We start from the raw sequence: 10,316 nt of genomic DNA on the forward strand, positions 1-10,316 counted from the left end.
GCCCCACGAGGACGACGGGCGGGGAGAAAAATGTGGAAAGGAGTGTGTTCCTCTGGTGATGGAGTGCCCGCTCCCGAGTCCGCATGCAGGACTCAATAAGGCAGACAGGCCTTCAAAAAATTGCAGTAAAAATAGATGAACCCTTTAAGGTAATAGAAAATCTGTCATCCTGGGGAGAAATATAGGCTCTGACCCCCTCGGGAGGTGACCCCGGCCCGCTCCTCCGCCTCCCCGCTCCCCACTCCCATCACAGTGGGGTTGAGATGAAGCACCGGCCTGGGGGATGCCACAGGGTCCTTATCTCCCTGCCACAGGGCTCCTGGCGGGGAGGGGGGCTGAGAAAGCACGGCCGGGCAGCCCTGCCCGTCCCGTAGGCACGAAGGCCGTCGTCTAGGTAGGCCTCGTTGAAGGAATGTCGGGCGAGCGAGGCAGAGAAGCTGGCTTCTCTCCCCTCCTGCCCATTATGAGGCTGCCCTTGGGGACACAGGTGTCTCCGCCCTCAGATGAGACCCTGCTCCCCTAGCTGCACAGCTTCTTTGGAAATGGACCCCCGAGGACCCCGCCTCACATCCGTCCATCCGTCCCCATAGAGGGCACGCACAACCAAGAGTAGGCCAGGCCGGGCCGAGGGTCCCATCTTACGAGAAAACAGAGGCAAGGGGACCCACATGCCCAAGGTGATCACGTCTGGGGTCAAGGGCTCCAGACAGCCAGGAAAGGGCTCTTTTAAATAGCCTTTAACTCGTTGCCCAAGCTTTACTAAAAGCGAGGAGTGAGGGGTGGGGGCCAGGGTCCAAGGCAGATACAGGAATTCACAAACCAACTTATCACTAACTTCAGCACAATTGGTAGTGGTCTGAGCTGAGTCTGCTCCGCCAACTGCCCCATTTCGAGCCTGGCCGACCGGAGACGCCCAATACAGACCATGCCCTGGTTTGGGTGCTGTGGTGAAGACAACCCCTGGGCCGTCATCATCTCAAGCACCTTCTGCCCAACACCCAACTGGGTCCCAGAAGAGTCTTTCTAGGGTTAATGAGCCTGGCCGGGAGGAGGTGGATGGGAATTCGCAGGGTGTCCCCAGGCAGCCTGGCTCCAGTCTGTCTTAGCCCTGAGCGCCAGGTGAGAAACCTCAACAAGCACCGAGTCACCAGAGTTCAAGGACAGCAGGTAGTTTGCATTCCGGATGGAAGGAAGAGAGGTAGCGGCCAGGCCTCCAGACTGCTGGGGCCCTGACCTGGGCAGTGTGCCCGCAGCACCCTCCCAGGGCCCGTTCCCCTCCCTCTGAGGAGCAGTGGCTGGGTGAGGCAGCTGAGGGTGAAGGAGCTGAGACCGTGCTTGGTGATGAGAGAACCCAGACCCACGGACACATGTAGACGACCAGCTCAGAGCAGCCTCAATCTACCCCACCCCCGCCCCAGCCCCCCGGGCAGAGTCCTCTTTGCTCCCACTTGCCTTCATTCGCCTCATTCCCTCCAGAGGGTGTGTTTGCCGAGGATAACCCCCCCCAAAAAAAACACAATAAAAACCCCACCACCACCCTCAACGCCACGGAGTCAGTTCCGACTCATAGCCGTCCTGTAGAGCGGGGACAGCTCCCCCGTGAGCTTCCCAGGCCGTAACGTTATTGGAGTAGAAAGCCCAGCCTCTCTCCTGTAGGGCAGCTGGTGTATTTGAACTACTAACCTTGTGAACCACAGACCAAGGCATAACCTCTGTGCTACCAGGGCTCTTCTGAGTGGAGCATCTGTCAAGCACCCAAGCACAAACCTATCACAGTTGAGTTGATTCCAATTCATAGTGATCCAGAAAGACCCTCTCGGGCTTCCAAGGCTGTAATCCTTATGGACACAGACCGCCAGTCATTTCTCCCACGGAGGAGCTGCCTGGTGAGTTCGAGCACCAACCTCCCCCTCGATAGAACACGTAACCACAAAGCCATCAGGGCTCGTGAACACAGTCCCTCTTCTCAGAGATCAGCTGAAGGCTCAGTGCTCTAGACCCACTCTAGTGGCAGAGCTGGAACTGGCAGTCAAGACCCCGGTCGCTGTCTGTGGCTGATAATTCGCCCCAACTTCAGTCACCTCAGCCTGTAAGTTTTAACCCCACTCGTCTCTCCTCTCCTCCTGAGATCCAAACCCAGTGCACTTCCGGGAGCCCACGGAGTGGGGGGCACAGCTCACACCCCCGAGGACGCGTCAGCTGAGTGGGGGAACAGGCTGCATTCCCTTCCTAAGACCCTGCCAACGCCCCTTTCACCCAGCCTCGTCTGCATGGGGAAGGTGGCCAGGGATTTGCTTGTGACCTTCCCTGCAGACCAAGGGCAACCTGCCACAAAGTACGCTGCCCTTCAGAAGACCTCTTGTCCACACGCTCGCCCAGGGCCTCCCATCGGTGAGTTCTCGTTGGCCACCAGCAGACCACACCCCTGACAACACGCGGCCCAGGCACCAGGGTAGGCAAGCTCTCCCGGAATTCCAGTTCCTCCTCCTGGAGGCCTGGCGGCTGGTTGGCCGGCCCACCCGGAAGAGTCTTGGAAGTAAGGCCTGAAGGCTGCCATCCGGACATCAGCGCTGGACTCGCCCGGAGGGAATCAGCTTAACAGTCGCTAACAGCAGCAGCCTCGACTTCCTCCCAACACGAGGGCCCTCAGCATCACCTGGGGCCTTCTCAGAGACGCAGAGTCCCGGGCCCCATCCCAGGGCTTTTGCACATTGACTTAAGTCAGAGAAGCGTGGCTGCAAGATGCTTTCCGTAGTCCCCACCTCACGCCCTTGCAAGGCAGGCACTCTGCTTCACACGGGAAGAGGGAACGGACCACAAGGGAGGGCACACCTCTGGCCCAAGGTCACACAGTGGGCAGGATGGGTTCCCAGGTCTGTCTGGGTCCAAAGGCCATGCTCTTTCGGCACAACCCTGACTTTGGTAAAGTCACAAATGTGGTCATGGCTGACCTCTGACTCCTGACCCCTGAGTGTGTAGGCCCTTGGGCCCACTAGGCATGACCAGCCTTTGAGCAAGTTTCCACTGCCAATGTCAAGTCCCCCAGAATCACACTTTGTCAAGCCCAGCATGATTCATGAGGAAACACAAATAGTACACAAGCACATGGGGTGGGAGGTGGGGGGGTGGGGGCGGAGATTTGCTCTCCTTAGCAATCAGAGGAATGCAAATTAAAGCAACACCCAGGAGCCATTTTCTACCTATGTAATTAGCCAAACTTAAAAAAAACAATCACGTTGGCCAAGTTGTTCTGAAATAGGTACCTTCCCCACGGCTGGTGGCAGTACGGATTTAGCTAACCTGGGGGAAAAGAATATGACAACAGGCATCAAGAGCCATCAACACGGACCCTGGGAATTCAGCCTGAAGGAACTAAGTCCACAGGAGGGCCCGGCAATGCGGTACAACGGAGATGCGTGCGTGCATGCGCACACGCACACAGCAGGGGTGGGTGGGCAGCATTTCACATGGAAGTTCGGAAGCCCAAGCAGCAGGTGTGCAGAAGAAGTCCGAATGCAGCGGTGCAGGCGTGTGCTGCTTAGGAGGCTGTGGGACGCCATGTGCAGAAGGGGGCAGACAGGCATGGGGCCACACACAGCAAAGACAGTTGGCGTCTCAGGGTGGAGAGGCAGTGATGCAAAGACCCCTCCTTCTGTTGCCTTTCCAATCCCATGTCCCAGCAGAATCAGCCCTTTGAGAACAGCTTTAGGGGCTCTCTGAGGGGCACACAAGGAGGCACACCCCTCTTTTATCCCTGGGTGCAGAGCCACACCCCTCCCCTCCAAGCTGGGCAGCGGTCGCCCACCCTGCCTCTCTGGTGGAGGGGCCCGGGAGGCGGCCGAGAGAATGGCCCTTCTGTCTTACCATGAAGCCTGGGGCACAAGTGCAGCCCCCGGTGATGCTGTGGCAGTCGGCGCCGTTCTGACAGGTACAGGGCAGCTGGCAGCCGTCACCATAGTAGCCAGCAGGACAGGTCTCATTGCAGTGGTGGCCAGCCCAGCCCGGCTGGCAGGTGCAAGCTCCCGTGACCGGGTGGCAGCTGAGCAGGAGAGAGATGGGTGAAGGGTGAGTCCGGTCAGGGATGCAGCCAGGCCCTTCCCCAACTCTGTGCCCTGACCAAGGCAGGCGCCCGTGGGGCAGAATCAAAGAAATCCCGAGGGTCCTTTGCTCAATGGCTAGTTTGTTACCAGAAGATGCCAGGGCCACATGGTCCTGCTGATGCTTAATGTGTCTATATAACTGCCTTAGAGTCACACAGCAAAACTAAAACAAACTGCCTCCATCAAGTCGATTCTGAATCATAGTGACCCCATGGGACAGGGCAGAGCTGTCCTTGTGGGTTTCAGAGACTAACTTGATGGGAGTAGACAGCCTCAACGTGTCCTCTCAGAATGGCTGGTGGTCTCGAACTGCTGACCTTGAGGTTAATCGCCCAACACTTAAACCAGAAAGCCACTTTCCTGAGTCCTTAACAAATGCTCCTTGTGATACAAGTACACAAAGAACCAAGAGCCAGTGCTTCCCCCCTTTCCCTTCACCCAAGGCACACCCTGGTGGGGGCCCGAACGACCGCAGTGCCACCTGGGAGGGGTTCAGGATGCCTCTGCAGAGTTAAATGGAGACCTCGGGCCACACGTGCCTTCCCCTTCCTGGACAATGCAATGGTGGGAACACAATCCACCCACGCTTCACCAGCACTCTTTGACGAAGACAGATTCCCTCTCCATCCCAGGTCCATCAGAGAAAGGACCACTTGGCTGGAGCCAGGGGCATGACCTCTAGACAGCGGGGCCCACTCCCGGCTGGCCGAGGACTGCACAAGCACCCAGTGTTGCTCATGACCACAGGGAAGCCAGGCGATGTGGTCGTGAACATCTCCTGTGGGAAGTGGGCTTCTTGGTGACCCCAGGTGCTGGGCTATCATCCAACACTCCATTCACCCAGCCACACTTGCGACTGCTCCCAGGCACCCGCTGAGCACAGAGAAGGTACTCACGTAGGCGGTCCCATGGAGACAGACTCCCCATCAGCCTTGTGGAAGTTCCTGAGATGTGCACTGTGAGCTAACATACGTCCACCCGACTATCTGTCCTTCCCATGGACCTGACCTTCATTGAGATCTGGCAGCTCTCCCAGACTCCCCAGCTCCCTCCCCATGCCCTTGGAGCCTGCTTCTACACAGGGGAACCTACTGGATGGTGGAAACAAGCAGGACTGGAGCGGGGGCATGATAATACCTTAACTGTGCACAATTAGTCTGAGGGTCTGTGGTTGCAGCTCAGTGAGGGGAGCCCTTTGCTCACCTCTGTGCTGTACCCCAGGGCCCAGCAGAGTCCCTGCCACTATGGAGGCGTGCACCACAGTTAATGCAGGAAGGGGGGGACAAGCTAATTGTGTGAAGCCCAGTCACGTGGCTTCTCCCATGGGGGGATGGGCCTGGTTTTCTCATAGAAAAGCAAGGGGCTGGACAGAGCTGACAATTCCCAAAGACGACATGCGAATTGCTGATCACCATTTGGGAAACTATTTAGCCTCATTACTCATCAAGCCAAGCAACAACTGGGCGGCACTGTCCCTCAGCCCCAAACAGTAAGATTTCAAAGAGGGGCGCAGGCTGCATGCTGGGAGAGGTGTCTCCAAGGCGACAGGGGTTATGTATCAGGAGTCTGGAAAGCCTTGTAATTCCACATCTAAGAATGTGTCCGAAGGAAATGATCTTTGTCCTGGAGAAAGATTTATGCTCAGAGATGTTCCTGAAGCATTACTTATGACACTGGAAAATGAAAGCAATTTAAATAATAATAAATACTATGGGGCCAGGCGATTGAAGCACCAGGCATTTTGCACATAGATTTCTAGTCTTCAATAAAGTCTGGGCTTGAGGCATTGAACTCTTTATTTTCCACACAGACCCTGGAGGGTATGTTACTTGCCCAAGGTCATACCGCGCAGCCAGTGGTGGGGGCTGGAATTCAAATCCAGGTGGGCCTGGTGCTGTGTCTAACAACAGAGCGCTTCCTGATTAGATGAATTATGGAAATCCACATGAAGGAACGTTAGAAGTACTTAGATGCTTTCCAGAATACTTAATGACATGCTATAAAGTTGAGTGAAGTAAGACCATTGTACTTATAATCCTAACTATGATAAAAGTGATACAGACAAATAGATGCACACGCTCCTGGACAAGAATGAACACACAGCAAAGTAGTGTTTGTGTTTCTCCCAGCTTGAGCTTCCCCTTCCCTTCATGTCTCTAATGCTCCTGAACGGAGCACCTAAATACACTTACCCCAGGGTGAGAACTGTACCCCAGAGCACGAACGGGTGAGCGCTAGTCGCCTGACTGCAGGAGCACAGGTTTCTGACCCACACGGTTCCAGGAAAAATCTCCCGAGACCCAAGCCCTGTAGGGAGTAGTGACCAGCCTGGGCATCATAGAGCAGGGGCCTCCTTGGTGGTCCTGATCCTCAGCCGCCTGGTTTTGGGGCACTAATCTCTTCCCCAATACTTTGAGCAGAGCCCTTAGCCTCTGAAGTGTTCAATTCCCCAGAGGCCTCCTCTGACATTCTGGTTTAGGGTTGAGAGGAAAAGGCAGACCCTGGCTCGGCCCAGCCCTGGAGATGCTAAAGGGTCTCAGGCACCTACCTGTCTGCCCTTCCCATAGAGAGATCCTTCTGCTGTTTCTGCCCTTCAAGGGTCGCCCACCTGAAGGTCACACTCGTCCAGCGCACGACCCCGTGATGAGGATGCTAGGCCCAGGTTAACATGTCCACTGCTTGGCCCCCTCATCTGGGTCTCACCAAAGGCTGTGCCCATCCCCCCAGGCCCCACGTTTGGCCTCTGCTCAGGAAGTGCTTCGGCGTCTTTTCAGCCCATGTGGGATGTCTCAGGTCTAAACTTACCTTTTTTTTGGATACTGGGAACCAGGAAACGTCAAACCAAATCTAAAGCCCCTCCTTTCTTAAAGATTTCTGCTTTTCATGCTCTCAAAATGTTTCTTTTTAAACGGGGTTATCTGTTTTCTTAATTTGATTATTTGTCTTATTATAAGAACTCCAAAAATCCCTTTGAGAGAGGATGGGGAGTCGGCAGGGGCTGGGGTCTGCCAGCACAGGCCTTACAGAACCCCTCTCCCACTGCCCCCATGGCCCCCACTCCTGTCCCCTCCTCCTGGCACTGGCACGAGTCGTTCCCTGGGTCACATGGTGACCAGTGATTACTGCTTAGACTCAGGCAAAATTCACAGCCCCTGGTCTTTCCTCTGAGGTTTCGTTCCCTTTGTATTTCTTTCATCTCCCTCTTCCCTCATTCCACTTTCCCCAGACGTAGATTAATCACAAGCTAATAGGAGCGGAAAGCTGAACATTACAGGAATCTTTTCAGGGTGGATTTGTCTGCCTTTCTTTCGGCTTCTATGAGATTTCTATCGATGCTGCATCTGCAGGCTAAATCAAATCTTTCAAAGGTAATACATGATCGTGGCTGCTGGAATTCGTCTATGACAATCCAATTGTAGAGGCCTGGCACCCCAGCCCTTTCTTTTTCAGAGCTGTGCCTGTCTGAAGGAGGATGGCTCCTTTGTGTGCTTGCTACAAAGAGTTTTATAAAGTGAGAGAGGCACATGGGAATCTCACCAGCCACCACTTCTGACCTGGGCCATGTGATCTCTACCTCCGGGAGGCAGTCTGCCCAGAGGGGCACACAGCGGAGAGGCGCTGGCGTTCAACGGGGAGGCTTTTCCTTGGATGGGTGCTGCAGCTGCCTAGTGAGGGTTTTGATGGAAGCTCTGTCCAAGGTGGGGGGCAGTGCACTGAGGCTCTTGGGGACTACCTAAGCCATCTCAGGGAAGGGGGCCTGGCTTGGGGTGAAAGCTTCCCTCTCAAAGACCACACGAGAACTCTTGCTGACTGGGCTCAGGAAAGGTGATGGACAGATTGAAAACTGTAGGCACAGAGAAAAGAAGTACATGAGGGTAAAGCCAAATAGGATTGCTACAAAACCATAGACATCTTTATTAAACAAAAAATATAAAAACGAGAGGCTATTGTTTCTCTCTCCACCCTCCACCTGTGAGGGCGGTGTTTCCATCTCTCTAACCCTCTGCTGAAACACCCTGTGTCCTTCAAGTGACACCATGTCCACAGGCCCGTTTGGGGGCCATCAAGAGACTCAAATTGTGTTTCAGTATTTTTTGAGCGTTGTGAACAAGACGGGTCAAGGAGTCGGCTCATGGCTGTAGGGTGGATGGGGTAAGATTTCCCAAGCAAACTTGTATTCGGACAATCCTTGCTGCCTTCAAAGAAGGAGCAATTGCCCTGTTGTGATGGGGGGAAAAAATCAAGAACAAAACACCGTGGTTCAAGTCTCTGATCTTTTTTCTCCCCAGTGCTGTTTCCCATCTTCTTGAAGCTTCTTCATAATAAGCTCCCTTGACCATCCTGTGTCCTTTGGAAAAATCTATCAGATGACCCCTCTGGGGTCCCAACAATAACATAACCTGAGTTGGCCCGAATGGGATGAGGGCTGTATTACTGAGAGAACTCGTCTGCAGTCGCCCAGCGATGGCAGAGATGTGTGTAAACATATTTCATTGGAAATAAACCTGTCCGTCAGTGAACTGGACCCTCCTGAAAACACTTTTAGACTTCCCCTCGTATTGGGACGCTCACTCAGAAAGGTAAATTCTGAGGCCAAGACTCGGGGTGTGTGTGGGGTGGGGGTGGGCGGTGTCTCAGCCCTCAGTACCTGTAGCTAAATTGCCTTGAGGTGAGAAGTAAAGTCATCCCTCTGCTTTTCTCGAGTCCCCAGAGAAGGCTCGTGGGAAAAGAGGAGCCGAGCTGTACAGAGGGAGAGCTGTTTTGTGTCCAGCGAGCCACGTGCAGCGCAAGAGAGTTCAGTCAGAAGAGCCATTTGGGGGCAACTGACCACGTCTGGAGACATTTGTGGTTGCCACAACTGGCACCCTGGGTAGAGGTCTGGTCTGCACTGCACAGGGCACTCAGACCACAGGGCACTACTGGGCCTAGCATGTCAATAGCAGCACCGTTGAGAAATCCCGAGTTCAACGACACAGAGATCTTTGTGAGAGTTGGGGGCTCTGCACACACTGGGGATAGTGGGCCAAGAGAATGGGGTAAGATTTTTTTTTTTTAAAGAGGGAAGCAGGTATTCAGTTCAGAGACAGAACAGGCTAGCCAGATGGGCTATGTAAGATTAATTCAGTGATTCTGTTCGCTAAAGGCCGATGCTGTGCCAGGCACCGTGTGATGGGAGGCTACAGAGATGGGCCAGCCAGCCAGCTCTGGGCCTGGCGGGGACCCAGCCTTGTGGGGAATCCCCCCTGAGGAAATGGTGATGCAGACCCCAGAGCCCAGCTGGGGGTGGGCGGGCAGGCAGGCTCAGGACCCTCACTAAGCCTAAGAACTGAGACTGCCTGCCTCCCAGTCCCTGAACCCTGACAAGCGTTAGAGACAGTAAAGCAAATAATCATTAATATTGAATGGGCTGAGATTAGCGTCGGGGAAGAGGGAGTCCTTCTCAATCAATAATGCATTGAGGACTCCTTCCGAGGCAGGATAAATTATGCGGGGCACAGTTGCTCTGGCAAACAATCGCTCTTTAATTTGGGGGCTGCTGAGAGCTCTGTGTCGGGCCTCTCCCTGGTTTGGCCTCCAGCAGCTGCCTTGCTTCCTGTCTCTGAAAGCCCCACCCCTACCTGACACTCCCACGGGGTGCGTGATGCTGGTGACACCCTCACCAGTGGAGAAGTCTACAGTGCCCGTTGGGCACCCCTGAGTTTAGAGCCTTAGAACTTCTTCCATCCTGACCTCTAGAATAAGCTCTGATGCCACCTCCTCCAGGCAGCCGTTCCTGACCAGCTGTTGCCCTCTGCTGGGGTGTTTTCTGCACGCAGCCCTGGGTCACAGTGACCTGGGCACCTTGTGGCACCCAGCAGGCCAGCCACATACCATATTCCGTTGCTTCTCAGAAGCACCACAAGCCCCAGCCTGACATTTGCACTGGCATTGGCTGGCATGCCGGTACAGCATGGTTCCCGACAGCAGCCCCGTGTTCAAGGGTGGAACACAGGGCTAGGTCTCCCTGCCGTCTAGTAGGCGGAGCCCCAGGATGGGCAAGGGAAAACGGAAGGAAAAGACCACGAACCCAGTGAAGCCCTTCCTACTTGAAGAAGCACGGTAGAAGGAGCTCAGTGGCCGGGCCGAGTTCTCCAGAGCTGACCCGGAGCCCAGGGCGCCTCTGCTCTCTTCTCCCGGAAAGCCGTACACGCATCCAGGTGTGTTGACTGACTGAGC

At 54.9% G+C, this 10,316-nt stretch overlaps 1 protein-coding gene across 1 annotated transcript in view; it reads right to left on the bottom strand.

Moving 5' to 3' along the window:
* MEGF11 (multiple EGF like domains 11) overlaps positions 1-10,316 on the bottom strand; it is an 88,188-nt gene that overhangs the window by 52,567 nt on the left and 25,305 nt on the right. Inside the window, exon 7 of the mRNA XM_045285656.1 lies at positions 3,865-4,039. Within this exon, the coding sequence (XP_045141591.1) occupies positions 3,865-4,039 (175 nt within the window). The remainder of the gene's footprint in view (positions 1-3,864; positions 4,040-10,316) is intronic.

The sequence above is a fragment of the Echinops telfairi genome, unplaced genomic scaffold (genome assembly GCF_000313985.2).
Source record: "Echinops telfairi isolate 266 unplaced genomic scaffold, ASM31398v2 ScPeMD7_7475;HRSCAF=8513, whole genome shotgun sequence".
NCBI classification, from domain to species: domain Eukaryota; kingdom Metazoa; phylum Chordata; class Mammalia; order Afrosoricida; family Tenrecidae; genus Echinops; species Echinops telfairi.